At 43.1% G+C, this 23260-nt stretch overlaps 1 protein-coding gene across 5 annotated transcripts; it reads left to right on the top strand.

Annotated features, from left to right (window-relative positions):
- The first annotated feature begins 1028 nt into the window (after window positions 1–1028).
- ING3 (inhibitor of growth family member 3) lies at window positions 1029–23109 on the top strand. 5 transcript variants are annotated; one of them, XM_077338405.1, is made up of 12 exons: window positions 1029–1224; window positions 1394–1465; window positions 2750–2850; window positions 4485–4550; window positions 7164–7260; window positions 7528–7599; window positions 8305–8424; window positions 10283–10341; window positions 16237–16427; window positions 18140–18332; window positions 21543–21581; window positions 22089–23109. In XM_077338405.1, exons 1-12 carry the CDS (start codon window positions 1197–1199, stop codon window positions 22203–22205), a joined length of 1155 nt encoding a protein of 384 aa, XP_077194520.1. In that variant the 5' UTR covers window positions 1029–1196; the 3' UTR covers window positions 22206–23109. The 5 variants fall into 5 exon arrangements, with proteins under 5 accessions (XP_077194520.1, XP_077194518.1, XP_077194521.1 ...); XM_077338403.1 differs by having other exon boundaries at window positions 1031–1224; window positions 10184–10341; XM_077338406.1 differs by having other exon boundaries at window positions 1036–1224; window positions 1394–1458; window positions 10184–10341.
- The last annotated feature ends 151 nt before the right edge of the window (window positions 23110–23260 follow it).

The following is a 23260-nucleotide window of genomic DNA, read 5'->3' as shown; positions in this document are numbered from 1 at the left end:
GTTTAGCTTCCAAAATCTGACGAGATCAGGTTATACAATTCCACATTCCACCCAGGTTCATAGCTGGTATTAAACTTTATTGGCCTCTCACAATTGTCAATAATTAAAATCTTCTTGGTTAGAGGCTATTAGGGTTTTACTCATGCCAAGGTACAAAACTTTGTTCAGTATTTTGTAGTACATCAGTGCACAGTACGGGTTCTTGTTAGCATCAAAAATCAATATAATTTCTTTTAACCCAGAAGTGCTCCTTGACCAAAGAGATTTGTAGAAGAGCAACTGTTGGACAGAGGGCGGTGACAAAGTGTCTATACTTAAAAGATAAGAGAGGAAACGAGCCAAATTCATTTCAGAGAGCAGACCTCTACTGATAGTGGCGATGGAGTGCGGTCATAAGGGAAAACGACACCAGCACAAACACAAAGATTTGCAACAGAAGCACAAGGCAGCAGTCCTCTGGGATGCTTAAAGAGTTCCCGCTACCATTTTCCCATTTCATAGAATCATAGAGTTGGAAGGGGCCATACAGGCCATCTAGTCCAACCCCCTGCTCAACGCAGGATCAGCCCAAAGCATCCTAAAGCATTTGACTGAACTAGATTTCGATCCACTCCCAACTGAATCTCAAGCCACTCTAAACCCAAGCTTTGACGTTCCACTTTACTCTGCATCTCACTGGTTTTTATAATTCTCTGGAGTCTAGACAGGGAATCAGGAACTTAGCAGCACTTTCTGGAAGAGGACTCTCGATCTTTTCCTCCCAGAACTCAAATCTGCTGTCAGGAGCATGCAAGGCTGGCCGGCGTCCGACGGAGCCCCCAGGTCAGCATCCTCAGGATGCACGCAACTCTTCGCTCCACCCCCATCTCTCCGGAACGAGGCATGGTGGGATACGTAGTTCCTGCTTCTGGCACTTGGCCCGTGGAACTCCATTTCCCAGCAGGCAACAGGAGGGCGCGAGCAGCCGGGCTACGTCAGAAGCCCAGGCAGCCAATCGCCTGGCGGCCGAAGCGAGAGCCGTCAGCCGCCAATGTTGTTTTCGCTGAGTTGAGCTGGCGGTGTTGTTGGCGGTGCCGGCGCCATATTGGAAGGGACGAGGCGGTGTTTTTTTTTCGAAACCACCCAACCCCCCCTCCCTTCTCCTCGACCGTTGCAAGGACCACGGAGCCCCGCCGAGCGCGGGCCTCGCCGCCGCCATGCTGTACCTGGAGGACTACCTCGAGAGTGAGTCTGGGGTGGGGAACGCGGCGGGGGGCGCCAGGCCCGAAGGGGAGGGGGAGCGGCGAGAGAGCGAGGCGGAAGCTCCTCCCCCTTTCTCCTCCTCCCCCTCCCTTTTCATGGCGGCCGCCGCAGCTGACTGACGCGCGCCTTCGCTCCTTCCCCCTCCCTGCAGTGATCGAACAACTTCCCATGGATCTCCGCGACAGGTTCACCGAGATGCGCGAGATGGACCTGCAGGTGCAGAGTACGTGAGTCAGCCCCGCCCACAGGGCGCCTCGGCTCACGCGCCGCTCAGCTGGGGAGGGGAGGGCTGGAAGTCGCGCGGGGGGGGCGGAGTCTAGGTCGGCCAGCTGTCAGGGGCTCGCACGAGCGATGCAGAGTTCCCGGGGCAGGAGATACCCGGCTGCGTCCGAAGCGGAGGAAGTCCCGCAGAACGAACTCTTGACTAAAGTTGGCAGCAAATATGATGTTGCTTATTTTAGGTGGGTCGTAAGAGTAACATTTATCATCATTTGCAGCGGTTATGTGGGGCGCTACAGTTAATAACACACTAGCTCCGTTGAACTTACTAATGCCTGTGTTTCTAAGTAAATATGTTTCTTCTTTGGGAAGTGTCTATGCCACCTTCCCAGAGACCTACAAGGCTAGAGATGAAACTTTGCAGTAGGGTCCATGTGGGGTTTCTTATCGCAGTTACATTTTAGTCCTGTCCAGAGTTCCTGCAGTCCAATCCTGAAATCATTGGGTTTAGACTGGAATAGCTCTGTGAATAGCACACTTTGGCATTTACTAAGGAACGTCTAAGATATGATAGCCATCTTCAAGTGATTGAATGGCTGTTACATAGAGGATGGAGCAGAGTTGTTTTCTGTTGCCTCAGAGAGTAGGACCAGGACCAATGGGATGAAATTATGGCTAAATATCTGGAAGATGTTTCTGACAGCGCAGTTCCTCAGTGAAAGGAGGTGGTGGGTTCTCCTTCTTTGGAAGTTTTTAAGCAGAGGCTAGACAGTCATCTGACAGGAATGCTGATTCTGTGAATTTAGGTAGATTGGAAGTGGGTGGCTCTTGTGGCCCTGTCTTGCATGCCCAGGGAAATGCTGATCGCTACTTTGGGGTTGGGAGGTGAAATTCCTCCAGGCTAGACTGGCCATGGATTCTGGGCTTTTTGGGAGGAAGCATCATTTGGGCATGGAATCGGGGGATGTAGAATTAGATTGGATTACTCTGGAGATCCCTTCCTATGATTCTAGTAAAGTCAGTGGTTAAGAATCCAAAGATGGATGTTGATTTTACAGAACATCTGTTTTTTTTTTTTTTAAAGAAAGGCATGTCAATGCTAACATACTACTTAGAAATAAGTTGGGGAGGGTTAGTAAAACAAACAGTGAGTGCTGTTGACTTGTATATTAGTTTGTATTTAATGACTGTTAATGTTCATTTTGATAATAAATGTGGCTGCAAGTATATTGACCTACAGTGTGTGGCAGATAAATGAACATACTTTGATGTTCTATGTATGTTTAAGATGCAATGGATCAGCTGGAGCAAAGAGTAAATGAATTTTTTATGAATGCAAAGAAAAACAAACCAGAGTGGAGAGAAGAACAAATGACTTCAATTAAAAAGGTAAAAGCAATGTAAAAACTAGTTAAATCCCCCCCCCCCCAAATCACAGGCTCTGAGTTAGTTCTGACAATATACCTGCAGCTAACTTGAGGGAAAGCTTCTCATGAAAACTGTCTCACCTAAGTAGTATTGGAGAAAGTATGCCAGGCAATAGCTTGCCATTCCCAGGAACTTCAGGGGTAGGGCAAGGGGTGGAAATTACATTGGGCTATTTTTAAAATCTCAGTGTGTTGGCCAGTGATCTAGAAACTCTGGTATCACCCTAGAATTTCTAGGACATCATCTGACCTCAAGTCTGTTTTTTCCCCAGATGTAATGTTGGCATGCAGCCCAATGTCACTTCTGCCAGGAAGCGAGGATGGGAGGGAGGGCAGGGGATTCCCTTCCAGAAGCCGAAATTAGGTATCCTTATGTGGGAGCCATGAAAGCACTCAAAACTGGCCCCATTCCATAAGACCTTCATTTTGCTTGTGTTGCACCTCATCTGTTACAAGGACAGTCCTGCTATGGAAAGTGCACCTCTGATACTAAGAACTTTTCAGTTAATTTCAAAATTATTGTTTAGCATATGTGAAAGCATATAATGATGGAGGAATATGGTGTATAGCAGAAAAGTAGAAGGGCACAACATACATGGCTTAGTGTTTAAAGCACAACTTTCAGTTTTTTCTTTCTTGTGAGTATTTGCTTGAACTGATTCCCTGATTTTTTTGCCAGATTTCCTTCCCTAACTTGAAGGTTTGCTCTTGGAATATTGTCCTCAATGGACACATTGTCTTCTGTTCTGAAGTCTTAGTCCTCAAGGAAGATATTACATTGTATATCGGATTTTCCTCCTGTTCTTTGAAATCAGGGTATATGGATCAAGCTGGATTTTGAATTTGAAATATAGAACACTGCTCTGAATAGTATATCATATTTAATTTTGCCAGCATTATTTGTTCCACATATTTCTGGTAAGGCCTTGGAGGAGGAGCGTGTTTCATGGTTTAAGTGCCACTCAGTGCTTAATACCCACTCAGGGCAGCTGTCCCACCCCTGAGTGCCTCCACCAACTGGCTTGCCTGGCTCCTCCTCATCCTCCTCCCCGGCTGCTGCCTCGGGGGCTGCCCTGCCACTCTGCTGCTGGCTCACCTTTGGTGCTCTCCAGCAGCCGCTATGGCTGGGGTTACCCCTCGGCATGGCACTGTGCAGCTGCTGCTGGCAGCACCACCCAGCGGGCGGTGGGAAGTCAGGGGCGCTGGCAGGAAAGCAAGTGCTCAGGTGGCGGCGGCGACGTCCCTCAGTAAAAGACTACCCCCTCCAGGCCTCAGTAAAATTGTCAGGCATTGACCAGTCCCTGGTGATAAAAAGGTTGGGGACCACTGGCTTAGTGGACAAAACATCTGCCTTGGAATCTTTATTCTCAGTAGAACTATCTGTTCAATTAAGCAGGCCCAAGCCTTACATTTGTGTGCCGAACATTTGTGAGCTAGGCACAATATAAAGTAAGAAAATGCAAAAAGGTGGATGGAAATATAAGGCCAATTCGGTTTTCACAAAGTATTAATCATCAGGCATTTTGATGTTATAGTGTTAGGCAACATTTGTAATAATTATTTCTAAAGATATTTCACTTTTTTATTTCGTTTAAGGATTATTACAAAGCTCTGGAAGATGCTGATGAAAAAGTACAGTTGGCCAATCAAATATATGATTTAGTAAGTAAAGTTGAATTTATATTTGACACATGCTGGGTTATAGTTTGCTTTAAAAGCATTAATACTTGTTTCCCTTGACATCTAACATTTTGGTGTATATGTGAAGTGTAACTGAAAATCTGTTTTTCTGTTTAAATGTCTCTTTTAAATTCAGCACTTAATGGCTTGTGTGCACAATGGTGAGCTTTAATGGATTTCTGCCTATCTGTGTATCCTTGATCGTCAGTGCTCAAGACTTTAGTCAGAATAGCATATATAAATGAATGGAAATTAACTTCTGTAAACAATGGAAAAAGCAATACAAAGACCTTATGTTTGTTTACTCAACAGTAAGTCTCACTGGAGCCAGTGATGCTTACTCCTGAGTAAGTGTGCATAAGATTACAATTGCAATCCCATGCCTTTTAAACTGGGAGTACGACCCAATAAATAAAGTGAGCCTTACTTCTGACTGAACATGCATGGGATTATACTGTTAGTGCTTCAGTCCATCAGAAAATTGTATGCTGCTAGTGGAAAAACTACTTTAGGCCTTAATGAGATCTGACTTCTTTGATCTGAATCATCAAACATAAATGTTAGACTTGTGTAATATCGCAAACTGCTTTTATTAGGTTTCTTACTTGGGTGTCAGGAAAAAGGAGGGTTTATCTTTTTTATTGAATGAGTCCAAAGTTAACATGATCCTGTGAAATTAGTTGTACGTTGGTGAATTTTTTTATTGCAATTGTAGTTTGCAACCATTCATATTAGACATAATATTTTAAAGTAGTTCAGCTAGATTTAGGTAGATAAAATCATGTTTCTTTATACAGTACATAATTAACTGAGGTAATTAATTTCTAAAAGAGCCTCTTGAAGTGCAGGGTGGTAAGGCAGCTGACATGTTGTCCGAAGCTCTGACTATGAGGCTGGAAGTTCGACCCCAGCAGCCAGCTCAAGGTTGACTCAGCCTTCCATCCTTCTGAGGTCGGTAAAATGAGTACCCAGCTTGCTGGGGGGTAAACAGTAATGACTGGGGAAGGCACTGGCAAACCACCCCGTATTGAGTCTGCCATGAAACCGTTAGAGGGTGTCACCCCAAGGGTCAGACATGACTCGGTGCTTGCACAGGGGATACCTTTACCTTTAATTTCCAGAAGGTGTATGTTTATGAGTTTACTTATCTGTACACCACCCGTGGCGCCACGGGCGCCACGGACTAATTAAAACAGTAAGCCCTCCTGGGGCGGGATGTGTCCAGGATGAGGAAGGGTCCGGATTGGTCCCTTCCTTATGACAGACAATCGGAGGGACCAATCAGCAGGCGCGAAGCGAGCCGCGGAGCGCCTTTCCTGGGGCGTGGGGAGCTTTTTCCCTCCCCCCCCCGTTCCTGCAAAAAGCTCCCCAGGCCCCGGGGAAGGCGCTCCGTGGCTCTGCGGGCGCTAGGCACTTACAGAGTTGGGCTCCGTCGGGCAACGGGGCCTCCCCCAGGCGGTGGGCTTTTGGCGGCGGTGGCGGGCTTTTGGCGGCAGCGGCGGGCTTTCGGGGGCAGGGCCTGCCCCGGGCAACGGTATTGTCTTCGGCGATGTTTTGTCTTCGGTGGGGGCTGCTCTGGGTGGTGGTCTTGCGGCGGCGGCGGCCTGGGGCGGCAAGAGGCGCCCCAGGGAGCCCCCGGCAGTCGCGCGCAGCGCGGCTGCCGGGGGCTCCCTGCCCAGCAGCCTGAGGCGGCGAGAGACGCGAAGCGCCTAGCCGCGTCAGGCCGCCGCCCAAGGGAACCCCTGGCAGTTGCGCGGAGCGCGGCTGCAGGTGGCTCCCTCGGCCGGCGGCCTGACAGGGCGACAGGCGAAGCGCCTCTCGCCGCCTCAGGCCGCCGTCGCCACAAGACCACCGCCCAGGGCAGCCACCGCCGAAGACAATACCGTTGCCCGGGGCAGGCCCTGCCGCCAAAAGCCCGCCACCGCCGCCAAAAGCCCGCCGCCTGGGGGAGGCCCCGTTGCCCGACAGAGCCCAACTCTGTAAGTGCCTAGCGCCCGCAGAACCGCGGAGCGCCTTCCCCGGGGCCTGGGGAGCTTTTTCCAGGAACGGGGGGGGGGGGAAAGCTCCCCAGGCCCCAGGGAAGGTGCTCCGCGGCTGGGGAGCTTTTTTCCAGATTGGGGGGGGGGAGGAGAAAAAAGCTCCCCAGGCCCCTAGCGTCCGCTGAATTTTGGCTTCAGCGGGCTCTACTACTAGTTATAAATATATTTACTTATTATAAATATATAAGTTAGATAATGGAAGTTGACTATGTCTATTTACTAAGGTAGCTAAATAGAACTTTCACACACACGGAGTATATATGCAAATACCAGTTGCTTGTGGAGGAGGCTGATAAGGAAACAGTATGGCTTCCATGCCTTGTTCTCAGTGGTCGGCATCTGTTTAACTTCAGCGTACACTTGCACAGTTCTCCTCCCTGTTACAGATCCCAATTGCTGAAGCGAGTTTTATCCATGTGTTCCTCTTTGGGAATTTAGAGATGACCTCACCTGCCTTTTTAACTAGCAAAAAAGCTGGTCGAAGCCCAATTAGTGTTTTGATTCTATGACTGGCTGCAAACTAGTTTCAATTTCTTTTATTATGTTCTTAAATTAGGTAGATCGTCATTTAAGAAAATTGGACCAGGAATTAGCTAAATTTAAAATGGAACTTGAGGCAGATAATGCTGGGATTACAGAAATACTGGAAAGGCGTAAGTATGTGTGGTTTTTTTCCTAGTCCCTGTAAAGTTGTTCTTTGGCATGATTCCCCCCCCCCAAAAAAAAAGTTCTAACTTCTTTCTTTCAGCTGCAACTGCTAGTATGCCTACTTCATGGGCCATTTAAAGAAGTAGAGATATGTGTGTGTAGTTTCATTTATGTTTACATAACAGTTTTAAAGAATCACATAGGCAAATGAAGCTACAGTTTTCAAGATTATCATTGCTATATTTGACTCTTGCAAATTCTTGTTCCCATAGGTTCTTTGGAACTGGATACACCGTCACAACCACTGAATAATCATCATGCTCATTCACACACTCCAGTAGAGAGTAAGTTAAATATTTTAGCTTCTATTTTTGATTCATGTTTTTTTTTAAAAAAACTTATATAGAATTCTTCTTGTGGACCGTTGTTCATATGATTAAAGACAGAGGTCCTGTGGCTGGGTAGAAAAAGGCCAAACAAAAAAGCATGCGTACTCCGCCTGGATGGTGTTCAGCTTATAGCTGTCCATGAAGCTAGGAATATGGGTGTGATTCTTGGCACTCTTACAATGGAGGCATGCATCAAAATAGTAGCCCGGATGGCATTTTTCCATCTTCATTAAGCCAAGCTACTAGTGCCCTACCTGGCCCTGAAGCATCTAGCCACTGTTATCCATGTGATGGTCACCTCTAGATTGGACTTCTGTAACTCACAGTATGCGGGCCTGCCCTAATCCTTGACCTGGGAACTGCAGCTAGTCCATAATGTCTAGGTCCTTCCAGGAACTCCCTGGAAAAAAACCCCATGATGAATGCTGCAACCAGGCTACACCAGAGGATTTCACTGGTGCACTTAGATGGGTTAATGCTTTCAGTGTTTTTATTGAGACAGTAGTTAATGTTTTTATGGTTTTATTAATATTTATTTAAAGTCAATGTCCTTATGTTTGTTCCTATCGTTGTAAACTGCCCTCTGTAATTAAGTTTTTTGCATTTGTGAATCTACAGTTTTCTTTGGATTAATAATGTATTGTTCTCATCTAAATCTAGAGAGGAAGCATAATCCCTCATCTCACCATGCAACAGCAGATCATGTTCCTGAAAAGAAGTTTAAGTCTGAAGCCCTTCTGTCAACTCTTACTTCAGATGCCTCCAAAGAAAATGCAACAGGTAATTAAAGTTTCAGACGTGAGCATTTAACAATAGTCTTCTTAGATTTAGTGATAGGATTCTTCTTCTTGGAATAAAGGCAGGTAAAGGGTTTTTTCCCTCAAAATATTTAGGGGCGTAAAGATTACAGTTAACAGTTCAGAGACACGAAGTAAGTAACCACAACAGCTATGCCTAGATTTGTCTGTAATTCAGTAGTGGAACTTATTAAACTTGGGAAGGAGGCCATCTCACCAGCTATTTGTACTTGGTGGGTAGCGTTTTTTAATTCCTAAGAACAAGGAGTGACCAATAATCAAACTGTTTCTGAACATTAGCTCATCTGGTGACATTGCTGAATTTCCTGTCTCTGCAGAAAAATTAGTGGCATTTTTTGTGGAGAAGGAAATTGTTCTCAAAGGAGTCTTCTTTATGTTATGAGTAGGCTTTTCTTTTCCCTATCTTTGGAGTTCAAAGCATAATGGTAGCTGGGGTATGAATTGGTCTTTGAAGATGCATTTTTCTTCCACAGCCAATTGTTTAACCTTGTACATTGCTTTCTAAAGGATCTTGTGGGAAGAAAAATGTGGATTGGATAAATGTATCCATCTTCTCCTTTTAGGCCCCTTGCTTCCTTTCAGCCTGCTAACCTGCATTTACTTATTTATATTTACTTCATTAATAACCCACATTTCTCCTCTGTTTTATCCTCACACCAACAACCTTGTGAAGGTGGTTAGGCTGAATATGTGTGACTGGCCCAAGGTCACTCAGCCAGCTTAAATGGCACAGTAAAGATTTGAACCTAGTTCTCCCAAATCCAGTCTGACACTCTAACCATTGCACTATACTGGCTGTCACTGATAAAAAGCTTGTGCCTGTAGTGTATTCCTTGTATTGCCAGGTTCTTCTATAGGTAGCATGAAGGTAACCTGAAACTCTATGGAGGTTGTGGGAGGATCTTTTAAAGTAAGAGTTTATCCTCCACTCCAGTGACCAATATCCCAATTCAGCCACGCGTCGGGAGGGGTGGGGTATAAATTCAATTATAAATAAATAATAAATGAAATAAATATATAGTGAATAGCTGAGATATTGCAGGCCAGATTATATCTTAAAAGCAGATTTGTAATTTTTCGTTATTCTTCAGAAGCACAAAATATATTGAAGCATGTTTGTAAAACCTTTCAGTATTATGCATTTTCTTGCTAACAAAGGTATTCATCATTACACTGCTTTGACTTGCATACTCTAGAAAGTGCGAGAGACTTGACCTACAAACAAATGATATGTATAATCTAGTGCGGATTTTTTTTTAATTGTGAAAAAAAACATTCTGGTGGTTTGATTATTTTCTTGGCTCATTTTCTACAGTAATTCCACTGATATGAATTTAGTTTTCAAGTCTGTGCACTTTTGTGGGCATGTATTTATAGTTTATCATCTTCATTAAAGTGATTGTTGTTGTATCATATTTGGATACCAGCCCTGCTTCCTTACTTATATATAATATTTAATAATGACTTACTGATGTGGGGTGAGTCACTCTGTTTCCTCACAACATTATTACACTTTATTCCTGGAGAGGAAAAGTAAACAAATTGGTAAACATTTCTGGAGAAAGCAGTGCCAAGGATTCTCCCAAAACATTGTGCCTTATTACTTAATTACAGCCTTTGGTTTCATTGGTAGATACCACTGGTTTTCAGCTTTTTAAAATCTAGATCTACTTTCAGTTTTCACTTTAGACTATATAAATATGTTCCCTTTGTTCATCAAGGGTGTCGAAACAGTAATTCATCATCCTCATCCAACAGTGCATATAATGCAAATTCTTCTCAGCCATTGGCATCGTATAACCTGGGCTCATTATCTTCAGGAGCTGGAGCTGGTGCTATTACCATGGCAGCAGCTCAGGCAGTGCAAGCCACAGCACAGGTAAGGAATTTAAGTTATGTTTGTAAGTACCTGTCACCCGATGTCTTCGTTAGAAGGGAAACTTCTGTCCTTCACTTTGGATTGTTTTTAGCAGTCTGATGCTTGTGCACTTAGCAGCTCCACCATATTCACCAGGACTTCCTCCACATAAAGAATGCATGGGCTTGTGGCCTTAGGTTTTCATTGATGTCCATTCTTATTTGCTAAAACTCTTTGGCACTAGATTGCAGCCAGAGCCCAAATAAAAGTAGATTTTAGTTGGTCAGCAACTGAATTATATGTATAGAGGGTATGCAAAAAAGGGGATTCAGGTCATTTATCATTTCAAACATTAGTATTGGATTCTTCATATTGGAGTTAAAATTAGTCATATTCAAAAAACAGATGATATTGTGGATACACTTTGGATATTGTGGATACACCCTTCCTTATTGGGACTCAGTTAACTTCTCTGAAACCCTGCGGTTGATCAACACCCTAACTCTAAGCAAGGTCCCTGGAGATAATCAGATCCCCTTGAAGTCTATACATTGAACACCCATTGGTGATCCATTGTAATGTTACCTGTGTAATTCCTCCCAGCTGGGAACAGAGTATCATAGCCCCCATTTTCAAAAAGGGGGACTGTGATTTGCCAACTAATTACCATCCAAATAGTCTTCTTGATGTTTCATCCAAGTCATATAGTCACTTTCCAATTAATACATTGGATGACTGGGCATGTTCTATAAATCTTTTCCATCCTGAGCAAGCTAGCTTTAGAAGGGGGCATAGCATAATAGTGTCACGAACAGTGGCTGATCTCACTCAATCGGGAGAGACCCTCTCAAACCAAACTGCTCCAAACACATGTGATGCTAAGAAGCTAGTCTTTATTGAAAGGTCCTATTAGATGATGTGAAAACACAGCATACTGGGTGCAGGGGAACACTGACTGAGGCAGGGGTGGGTTGCCCCTGTGGGTGTATTTATAGGAGGGTAGTTCAGGCAGAGCCTCTTGTGGCGCAGAGTGGTAAGGCAGCTGTCTGAAAGCTTTGCCCATAAGGCTGGGAGTTCGATCCCAGCAGCCGGCTCAAGGTTGACTCAGCCTTCCATCCTTCCGAGGTCGGTAAAATGAGTACCCAGCTTGCTGGGGGTAAACGGTAATGACTGGGGAAGGCACTGGCAAACCACCCCGTATTGAGTCTGCCATGAAAACACTAGAGGGCGTCACCCCAAGGGTCAGACATGACTCGGTGCTTGCACAGGGGATACCTTTACCTTTACCTAGTTCAGGCAGGAAGGGTGGTTCACATAGGAAGAGACTATTGATTTAAAAAGGCGAGAACACTGTGGAGACATCTGGTCTTGCCCTTACAGTTCTCAGCAGTAAATTTCCACCATCTAACCAAACTAACCAAGGACAAACGGGGTGATAAGGGAAGGTTCTCCCACTGGAGGAGGGAGAGTCATAAAGTTTGCCCAAAAGAGGAGGTTCAAAGAGTAGGAAGAAAAAGGGGGTGGGGGTGGAGCTCAGTAAGCTTCTAATTCAGCTCTCCTGGCTTTGGCAAGAGAGCAGATAGGACAAATATATCATTGCATGATACTACGGACCCTGAATAAAAAATATATTAAATTCACAAGGGGCTTTCTATTTGCGGCATTTATCTGATTCCATAGATTGAGCCAGGTTATGGTAGGAATTGGCTAATACCAATATTGACAGGAGGCTACTTCATCTACTGAGAGAACTTCACTCTAATGTAACGGTTAGGGCAGGTTCATAGCTCAGATCCAATCCCACTGAAGATTAGGGCTAAACAGAGTTGGCTTCTGGCCCCTTTTATGTTTAACTTTTAGATTAATGACATACTGCAGGACTTGGATTCCCATAACACTGCAGCCCCATACTGTCTAATTGAAAGATCCCAGTCCTGGTCTACCAGATGATATGGTAGTTTTGTCCCTTACCAGAGCCAGGCTTGGGGAGAATGTTGGCCAAGTTGGCTTCCTATTGTGCAGAAGAGCTATTGATAATCAACTACAACAAACCAAAATTATAATATAGCTGCTCCATTAAAACTAACAGATTGAACAGTGCCCTTATTTCAGATATTTGGGTATTATTTACCAAGCATCAGTGTCCTGGAAGGCCCCTCTAAATGCCAGTATTCTCTTGGGTAAGCGTTCATCTGGCACTATCTTAAATTTGTTTTTTTTCAGTGGGGATCAACTAGTTGCCCTAGCACTCAAAGTCTTTTTGAGCTAAGTTATCTCTCAGCTCCAGAGATCTGGGGCTGGAAGAGAAGAGACTGGAAACTATTCAAAACTCCTTCATTAGGAAAATCCTAGGATTACCTCATCTAAAACTAATAAAATATATTAAACTTGGAAATTTAGATTAGCTCAATTTTCAGTATTGCTTGGAAAGTTAAAACTAGTCATATTCAAAATCCAATTTCCATTAGATTCAGTGGAAATGTATTTTTGGTGTATCCACCTTTCCTTTCCACTAAGCTGTGGTGAAATTCTCAACTGCTGCATTTCAGGTAGATAGGCAAAAATATATTCTACAGCTAACAGAAAGGTGTTATTTAACATATCAGTGAATTTATCCTTTGTTAGAATGATGTAGAGAATTGTGTCAGTTTTTTAACAAAAATACAGCTCTCATGGGGTTTGCCTGACTAATATTGGAAGTCAGACTGAAAAATAAGCTTAGAGTACTGGAGTAAGGTGTAGCATGGGGCAGGATTTCGTTATTATTTATGTGTTTGGGAGATTTTTTATGGTGCCTCTCTACAGGTCTGCTCAAGGTAGTTTGCAATTAAATATTATTGCCATAGAAACAAAAAAAGCCCAGGGACATAAAAACAAGCTTCAGATCAGATACAGCTTTGAACTAAATCACAACTGTATCACCACCACTACATCAGGCTTTCTTTAAATATGAAGGTAGGGGGAGTTGCTTGTCTTTTACGCCTAATGAACCTCAGCTAGAAAGGGATTAATTGGTGATTTTAGATATAATTACCGATGTTGAGACTTTGCATATCAAAGGGGGCAAACTGGCTTTTCAGATGTCTATGGACTATAGTTCCCATGAGCCTCTGCCAGCATTTTTAGTCCATGGACATCTTGAGAGCCACAGTTTGGCCATCCTTGAGGGTCTGTCTTGCTTAGTGAGATATCTGATCATAGCTGATGTCTTATAGCAGTGGTCCGCAACCTTTTTCAAGTTGTGGAGCACTGCCAAGGGGGGGGGAGGGCGACTAGGGCCCCCCGCGCATGCACGACAGCTCCCACGCAAACGTGTATGTGCAGACCAGCCGCACATGCACGTTTGCAATTGGTGGGGCTGCAAATGCGCACATGTGGCAGTTTTGCGCACTCATGCATGCACGGGCCAGCCACACATGCAAGTTTGTGCTCCCGGTGGGAGCGCAAACGTGCACATGCGGCTATGCGCATGCACACATGCGCAAAACTGGGCACAAACACGCATGTGCGGCAGGTCCGCATATACGCGTTTGCACCGGCGGCCATACTTCCCTCTCCCTCCCTCCGACAGAAAGAAGCTCGCCAGGCCACAAGCTAATTGGCGGCTTTGGCGGCCAATTTGCTCACGGCCTGACGAGCTTCCCGCGGCAGGGGGTGGAGCCCGGTGGTTGGGGACAACTGTCTTATAGCTCTCATGTGAGTATATTTTTGCTATCAAAACTTTAGATTTTGCCTTTGTTTCCTCCTGCATGTACACATGGGGCCATTCCGCACTCGTTCAAAACAGCACAAAGGTTACAAATTGAAATCACTACTGTTTTGCTGTTATGCACAATGTCGTTGACAATCTGCAACACTCCTGAAACCGATCCGCCAAAAGCGCTTTGTTGTAGCGCTTTCAGGGAAATCCCAAAAAATGGATTCACCCTCCGGAAAGCGCTACACTCTTGCAACCAAACTGCAACACTAGCGGGAAAGTTCTGTACGTTACCATTGTTGTGGTTTCTGCAAAGTCCCTCCCCCTAGCTCTCTCCTCTGATCTTCCGGCGATCGCCATTTTTTTTTTCTCGGAGCAAGCAGAGATCAATGCACCGGTGAGCCTTCGTTTACCCAGCGAGGCTTCCCTGGCTGCAGTCCCTCCCCAGAGCTGTTTTAAGTTACCAAGCACGAAGCAACACACAGCCCCGTTTGCTGGTTTATTTTCCCTTTATTTTTCACTGTATTTTCGGCTGAAAATCGCGCCTGTGGGGGGGGGGGTTATATTTTTTTTCCACTCGGGGGGAGCGTGGCAATGATGAAACGGCAGCTCAAACACCACCTGCTAGCTAGATGGGTCTCTCCGTTGCAACGAATCAACGCAGATTCGTTGCAACGTGTGTGTGTATGTTTTTTTTAAAAACCTTTCTTAAAGGGAAAGGGGCTTTTTGGGAGCATGATAACGGCCGCCCATTGGCTGCTTGACGGCCAGGGGCAGGACAAAGCTTGGCAATATCGCTTCCTGGATAGCGATTTTTGCCGAAACCGGAAACCTGTGGGAAACGATAGAAATGCAACTGGATTCCACTACAAAGCCAGGTATGCATAACGACAAATTCCACTATTTAAAATGGTGTTTTTTCGTTCTGCAACCAATTTGCTACAGAGATCCTGGTGCGGAATGGCCCATACTATTTGTTTGCTGGGCAAGCAAAAATATATTACTCAGCCTTTCGGCTAGTAAAGCCAATTATTTCCCCGTCATGGAGGCTGACTGGTACTGCTTCTCTATTATGGGGTGAAGAGGAATGGGACCATTGCTCCTATGCTTCTCTTCCCCTTCCCAGGTTGCCATGCCTATCTCCTAGTATGTTCACATGGAATTGTTCAGTCTATCCTTTGTGGAGCAGATTGGACAGATATCACACCTACCTTTTATGAGACAAAACGGGAGCTTCTGCCTCTTACTCTCCCTAACACCAGGCAATCCATCTGCCGGGGGGGGGGGGCGCTTGCACTCTCTGCCTCTATTTCCACCCATCTCTTATTCTGCCTTTCTTCCAGTAGCACAAGAAAAGCATTTTGCCTGCCTAGCACCCACATAACGTTAGAAGATGGTAGAATACCTTTAGCAAGTGGAACTTGAAAAGTTCCTGTTTGCAGTGATTGGTTGAAACTGCAGCAAAATGCCAATAAAAATAATCCTCTTTGGTGGGAAGATGGACTACTTATTCTGCTTGGAAATGCATGTGTCTGCAGTCATTATTTCAACTTTCTATTACCCTTTCTACCACCTTCTGCCTGAAAGAATGAATCCAAACAACAAAGCACCAGAATTTACAGTCCGATCAGGAGACTTCCACCCACCAAAACCTTGGAAATAATTTATTTCAGATTAGAAATGTCTCAGAATGAATCAGGATTTCAGTTGGATTTCAATTAGTAAATTGACAGATGCACATCCTAAGTGTTTAAAGAGGCTCAAGCTGCAGTCCTGTGCACATGTGTGAGGTCAGAATCCCCCTGAAAATGGCATGGGGTGCAGTAGCCCTGGATATTCTCATTACTAGTTTGGATTTAGACTAAATTTTCTGCTAACAAAAGGGGTGGAGTAATTTCCACCAGTTCCCTATTCCTGCCGCAGAGCCCTTGCTATTCCGGAGGGTCCCCCAGGAGCAGAATTTCAGTGGGCTGCAGTAGAATGAGGAGGCAGAAATGTTCTGTTCCCCTGACAGAAGTGCCCTATGTGCGTGAAAAAATCTAGTCTGGATCAAAACTACTATTTCTGGGAAATGGTAGGTGTGATAATCATGCAGGATTCTAAATTGGGGGATGCAGTTCAGTGAAGTCTGCCCAACTAGTTTATGCTCTGCGTGTTGTGCTAGTTAACAATCCAAAGTGTAGTAAATATTCACTACGTCAATATTATTACTGTTTTAGATGAAGGAAGGACGGAGAACGTCCAGCCTAAAAGCGAGTTATGAAGCTTTTAAGAACAATGACTTTCAACTCGGAAGAGAATTCTCATTATCCAGAGACACAACTGGCTATTCGTCATCTGCTTTGGCCTCTACATTATCACAGACATTGAGTACTTCAACCACAGATTCTCGAAGTGGCCGAAAAAGCAAGTGAGTTAATGAAAATGGTTATGTCTGCTGCATTCCATGAAGAACTGTGAATAAACTGAAATCTACCATCAATAGTTTAACAGCTTTTAACAGAAACAACTCAGTATTCTATATGTTTGTTTTTTCCTGTCCTAAGCAGATAGAGTAAAGCAAGCTACAACTTTTAAAAACCTTTTGTGCACTAATGCACTCACGTACACACAGCATGCACACACAACAGTCTTATTTATAACAGAATCTTGATTAAAAGGGGTTCTGCCTGTGGATGGAGCAGAAAAATATATATGACTACCAAAGTCAGCCTTTCTCAACTTCTTTACCATTAAGGAACTCTTGAAACATTTTTCAGGTTTTGAGAAACCCCAGAAGTGGCACCTGATCAATGTTTAACAAAATTTTAAAATATATAAAAATTACTTAACTTCCACCTATTCAGGAAACCCTTCCAAGGCTGTCAAGAAACCCCAGGGATTCTCTCCTTGTCAGCTATTTTATTACCCTTTGCTATGGTCCTTCCCCGCCCCCCCCCCCCCGCCGCTTAGTGTTAAATATACATTGAAGAACAAACTAGACATTATGGAATCATGCTGCAACTGCAGCAGCTGCAGCACAGCAGGACCAGGTAATCTTGTGTGGGTCCCCCATGCTGTAAAATATTTGAGGGGGAGGGGTCACAAGAATACCTAGTCGTGCTACATCATGCTTTCAGCCCTTGCAACATTTTAAATGGCCAAATACTTCTCTAAAATGTATTGGCATCCATAGGTTGGGTTCTTGGACACCATAACATCTCATTTTGCCCCAAGTCATATCTTTAGAATGAACTAAGCCACCATTCTTCACAACCAAGCTATCAAGTCTGATTTTAAGTCTTGTCTCTTAATTGTAGTTCATCAGCATGGCATGTATGTTCTGAAACGTCATAAAATATTAAGTCAAGCCCATTTTAAGTGACCCAAAGAGGGGAAAGTGATGCTTTAAATGTTGTTGTCTGTGAATTGGCTGTAGAGGAGTCCAGGCATTATGGAAGAATTCAGTAAAAGATCTGCAAGGATGTAGGGTATTCTAAACTAGTTAATTAAATGGTCCCGGCCAAGAAGGGACCTGCAAAATGAATTTAGATTGATGTTCAATTGTAGTGCTGCTGAAAGCGTGAAAGAACACTGTGAGCCATTGTTCCTGACCTCTTAAACTGTAGGATGGCTTAAAACATGCAGAGCTTTGCTTTGGAATTGTTGGATAGTTGAGAAGTATAGCTATCAAAAAATGAACATATTTTTAATATGAAGCTTCTAACTATTCTTTAGGCATATCGTAATTAATATGAGGAGAAAGCATTTTTAAATAATATGCTATAAACTATACAACAAAATATGTGAATATTTTTATCTATTGATAAATCAAATACATGGATGCTATAGGCTGATTCTGCATTGAGCAGGAGATTGAATTAGATGGCCTGCATAGCTTTCTCCAACTCTGTGATTCTATGAACAAACAAACAAGCAAACAAGGAATACTGCCCACCATGCAGATCCTGGGAAAATTTTCTGAACTGTTTGATGTGGCTGCTAGCGCTAAAAATGTATATAGTGATATATGCTTTATTGTAAAACTGCTTAAATATTGTAGCATTCTCATGATTTTAGCATTCATTCTGTTATGCAGAGGATGCAAACAAAATATTTAGTATGCATATATTTATTTTTCAGAAACAATAACAAATCTTCAAGCCAGCAGTCCTCATCATCTTCCTCATCTTCCTCTTTGTCATCATGTTCCTCATCTTCTGCTCTAGCACAGGAACTTTCTCAACAAACAGCAGTAATACCTGAGTCCGATACTAATAACCAGGTTGATTGGACATACGATCCTAATGAGCCACGCTACTGCATTTGTAATCAGGTAAATCCTGTCTAACATGACATGGAATAGAATATGAAACATTGTGCTCATAGAAAATGCTTCAACTATGACAGTACAATTTAGTAGGTTCATTTGCTTGGAACAGACCATTTCAGGTCACAGAAGATGTTATACAATAGACTATTCAGTTTGTAACGTTAACACTAAGGACTGTAAAATGCATGGTCATCCTATAATAAGACAGATCCTTGTGATCAGAATCATTTGGTGAATGAATTGGAGCCAACTAGTTTTTCTGCTTGTAAAAGGGAAGGAGGGGGTCCCCTTTCACCACCAAAAAAAGGGCTGTTCCAGAGATCATGGGACTTTCATATACAAAAGCCATGTAGGTTGGGAGTTGGAAGGAAGAAAACTATGGGAGACTGAATGAAAAAAAACTGGCTTCATCCAACACACACACACAAGAATGCTAAACTATCAGGTACCAGAAGGCGTATAAAGAAGGTCTTTCAGCTATTAACTGGTACATATATCTCTTCTTGGCTTTCTGTGATGTTTGTGACCATTCATACAGTGCATCTACAGCTACTGTGATATAAGTACTTTCTCCTCACCACCCTAGCTCTTGTCAAAACATTTGAATTTTTTTAAGGTGTAGTTTTTATCCCTTCCAGTTTAGTTTCTGTAGTTATGGAATGTATTATATTATTGAAATTTAGCATTTGTTTTCATACTATAAAATATGAAGGTCATGATTTATGAGAAATTCATTATCAATAGTGATTCCATCATTTCAGAACTATACAAAAATTTGAAGCACTGGGCAATACTGACAAAATATGCTGGAGAGATACAGAGAACTACTACATTGGTGTTACTAAAACACAGACACTAATAGTAATTTTTGTATCCATTGGAGAAATAGCAATTTATGTCCTCATTGAGGCTATATAACCTTGAAGGGAAAGACACATTTACAATCAGGAACAAGAAGTAAGGGGAAGCCAAAATAATGATACAAAAGAGAAGAAAAACAGATAGTTAAAAGACTGAGGTAGACATTCCAGTACCTGGTGATAGGGCATTTTTAAAAAAGCTGCTGCAAACAAAACGTAAAAAAAAAAATTACATGGCTTTTTAAAAAGTATAAAACTGGAGCAGAGTTGTTCTCTCTTGCCCTGGAGGGATGGAACAGATCCAATGGGATGAAATTAATTCAAAAGGGATGATTCAATGGGATGAAATTAATTCTGTCTCGACATCTGCAAAAGCTCCTGATAGCGCGGTTTCTCAGTGGAACAGGCTTCCTCGGGAGGTGGTGGGTTCTCCATCTTTGGAAATGTTTAAAGCAGAGGCTGGATAGCCATCTGACGGAGAGGCTGATTTTGTGAAGGTTCAAGGGGTGGCAGGTTGCAGTGGATGAGCGATAGGGCTGGGAGTGTCCTGCATAGTGCAGGGGGTTGGATTAGATGACCCATGAGGTCCCTTCCAACTCTATGACTCTAAAACAGTTATTTTTCAGATCAGGTTCAATGTTTTGGTTTTGACCTTCAAGGCCATCCACGGTCTGGGCCCAGTGTATATGAGGGACCACCTGTTGCCCTATGTCCCCCGCAGGGCTTTACGCTCTGCGGGTGCTAACCTTTTGGTAGTCCCCGGCCCCAGGGAAGTTTGCCTGGCCTCAACCAGGGCCAGGGCCTTTTCGATCCTGGCCCCGACCTGAAGGAATGAGCTCCCGGAAGACCTGCGGGCCTTGCAGGAACTTCCAGCATTCCGCAGGGCCTGCAAGACGGAGCTCTTCCACCTGGTCTACGGTTGAGGCTGGGCAGCAAGGAGATCATCCCCCCCCCCTCATAAATTGGAGCGAGCTCCATCAGCAACCCTCAACCTCCCTTTTTAGACGGGATGTGGGACTTAGTCCAAGGTGAGTTTTTCGCCACAACTCTTGGTGGATAGGCTATTTTATCTGTATTAGTTTTATTGTTTTTAGGGGGTTTTGAGGATTTTATGTGATTGTGATCCGCCTCCGGGGGGAGGAGGGAAATAATAATAATAATAACAATAATAACAATAATAATAATAATATATTGAGATATTTTAGTGCTTTTAAAAAATTGAATACTTTGCATGGGAGGCTCCTACAGATATGTATCTTGAGACATTTTATACTAGCAGGATCCTCTTTGAATTCCTTTAACCACTTTATAGTCCCTACTACAACATTGTATCAGTGCATTTAAATATCAGACCACTGAGGAAGACCCTAAGAGGGCTGCACTAGAACAGTAATAAATATTTGCATTTTAACATTTGATATATTGGTTGCTCAACCACTAAGATTCCTACCTCTGAGTAACAAACCAAGCTTTCCTGCCTGCTACCCTTATGTAAGAGGTAGGGTTGTGCAATTCGGCAGCCAAAGCAGCCGTTCCCACCTGTAGCAGCCAGCACTACGCGTGTATGTCGACTGGTGCGCTGCCCCCCCCCCAGGCGGTGCAACGCTGGCTGCTACAGGCAGGAACGGCCGTTTTGGCTGCCGAATCGCACAACCCTAAGAAGTCTGTTTCAACTTATCTAAAGATGTTTTCATGCACACAAAAGCTTATTCCCAGAATTAAACTTTGCTGGATGCAAACTTAGTTCTGTGCTAGATTGTATATGTCTGAGTTCCTGGTGAATATATGCTTGATATTAATCACATAAATTGTGCAGGTGAACACAAACCGCACACTTCACCTTGTAGGTGGTTAGCGCTGTGAGTTCTGCAACTATGTCTCTAGACTTCCATCTGAAAACACTCAAAACAACCATTCACTTAAAATGGAGCGCAGAGATTTGGAATAAGGAAGCGTGGGATGAGGATAAGAAGTGCCTTGTGCCTGCCTTGTTTGTTTCACTTTTTATAGAAAGATATAATCTTCTTCTAATCCTTTTGAAAACAGTTATTTTTATCTAGGCAGTTCATCAAAGTGACTACCAAGCATGTATAAAATAGATGCTTTAAATGGGACTGGATATTCTAGAAAATCAAAACATTTGTTGGGTAACCAAATAGGGAGTTCTTGGCATTCTCTGCTGATCTTTTCCAATCTAAAACAGGCAAGAACAGAAAAGCTAATGTGTAACATGAATGCATTTCCAGCCTAGGACAACCATGCATGTGTCCCATTTATGTCTCTTTGATAATGAAGTATCTTTGAAACAATGTATTTTGTGGAAGACACTAAGATTTTGTTTCCTTTCAACTAGGTGTCCTATGGTGAAATGGTGGGCTGTGATAATCAAGATGTAAGTATGGAAAGGATGAAAGATTCTAGATGTAAAATTGCATTATTAGAAATCACAGTTTTAAGCCAAAAATAAAGGCCGGCATGTGCGGAGGATTGTGCATATACATCAGGGTTTCCTTTCTTCTAGAAAATGCTGCTAATACTGTATCTGTAGATATTTTTTAAAGCTGCTTTAAAGTACAGGGTAGAGTGGAGGAGGGCAGTAATTTAAAACCTCATGTCACGTGCAAAACCCCTAGGATGAGGGACAGAGTAATAATTCCACAGAACTCATAGCACTTGCAGACTGTTAAACAATTAAACCTAAGAAGTTGTCCAAAGAAAATCAGGCCTTTGCCCACCCCCACTCCCAGACTGTATTTTCAAATTGTCCTGGTCAATGCTGGCATTTTTATTCTCCATTTTCCCCTTTATATAAATGGACCATACTGCAGACTTATTAATTCCTTCAAGTGTTGAAAGTTTTCTGGCAGTTACATATGTCTTCTCATTACTTGACTTGCAGTGTCCTATCGAGTGGTTCCATTATGGCTGTGTTGGACTGACAGAGGCACCTAAGGGGAAATGGTACTGTCCACAGTGTACAGCTGCGATGAAGAGGAGGGGCAATAGACATAAATAACTGCCCTGTCCACATCGGTGGAAAATATTGTGCTACTGGGATGGAGTGGATGGGGGGAGGGGGGGGGTGGAACACTTCTTTGCAAACGGTCAAAGAAGGTTCAGTTTAGCTGTCATAAAATGTTGACTTAATTTTGCTAGTTGTGTTTTAATATTGTATCTAAATTATTTATGCACTACTGTTGTGCTATAAATACTTTTCCAGTTAGCCATGGATTGTTCCAGTGGCAAACATATGCAGACATTTGTACTCTCCAACCATTTTCTCTAAGCAGCGGGCATTCTACAATAATTCACTCTTCAACCAAATTCCAGCCAATGAAAGTTTTGAAGGATTTTATAGTTTAGTTGGCATTTTGCTGCATGTTCTGTACACAAGAGCTGTGATGTGGAAGTTTGTGTATATAGGGTGTTGCAGCAAGTCAGAATGTTAGGGAAAGGGATTTTTCCAAATGCCTTTATAGCTTTGTTTCTTGTTGAAACTTAAATTCAGCAGGCTGAAGAAAATGGTTCTTGTATACACTGGGCTGGTGTCCTTTAGAGTACTTAGTACATAACAAACAAAAAACAGACTCTTGTACACTTTAAACAAAGTACCATTAGTCTTTCTATGTTTTGGCGCCATTCAGGGCACAGATCATTACAAGGGTGTTAAAAGTGATAAACCTTTTATACCAAATGTGTTTATTTTTTTGTGCAAGTGATTCTTTAAATTGGAACATACTAGGTGTTACAATTAAAAAAAAATCAAATGGTAGTATTAATGCTTTGCATACTTTATCAAAAAAGTACAGTAAAACATTTCATGGAGCTTTCATAATATGCTGTGTAATTAACTGGAGGATTTTAAATAGTTTTTATTTTTTTAAAAAATATATAAATAAAAGGTTTCCATCTCTAATGTACCAAGTGCTATGCCTGCTGTGTGATCGTTTTCTGTCAGTTGTCCCATTTCTAATGTTAAACAGAAATGTTCCTTTAAAAGAAAGTTGTGTTGACCAGAAAAAATATTTAAAATAATACTTTCAGAGTTTTAAAATATTCATAGATTATATG

Source organism: Paroedura picta, chromosome 5, assembly GCF_049243985.1.
Source record: "Paroedura picta isolate Pp20150507F chromosome 5, Ppicta_v3.0, whole genome shotgun sequence".
In the NCBI taxonomy this organism is placed as follows: domain Eukaryota; kingdom Metazoa; phylum Chordata; class Lepidosauria; order Squamata; family Gekkonidae; genus Paroedura; species Paroedura picta.
The sequence above is the reverse complement of the archived record's forward strand: the minus strand, read 5'-3'. Positions and strand labels throughout refer to the sequence as shown.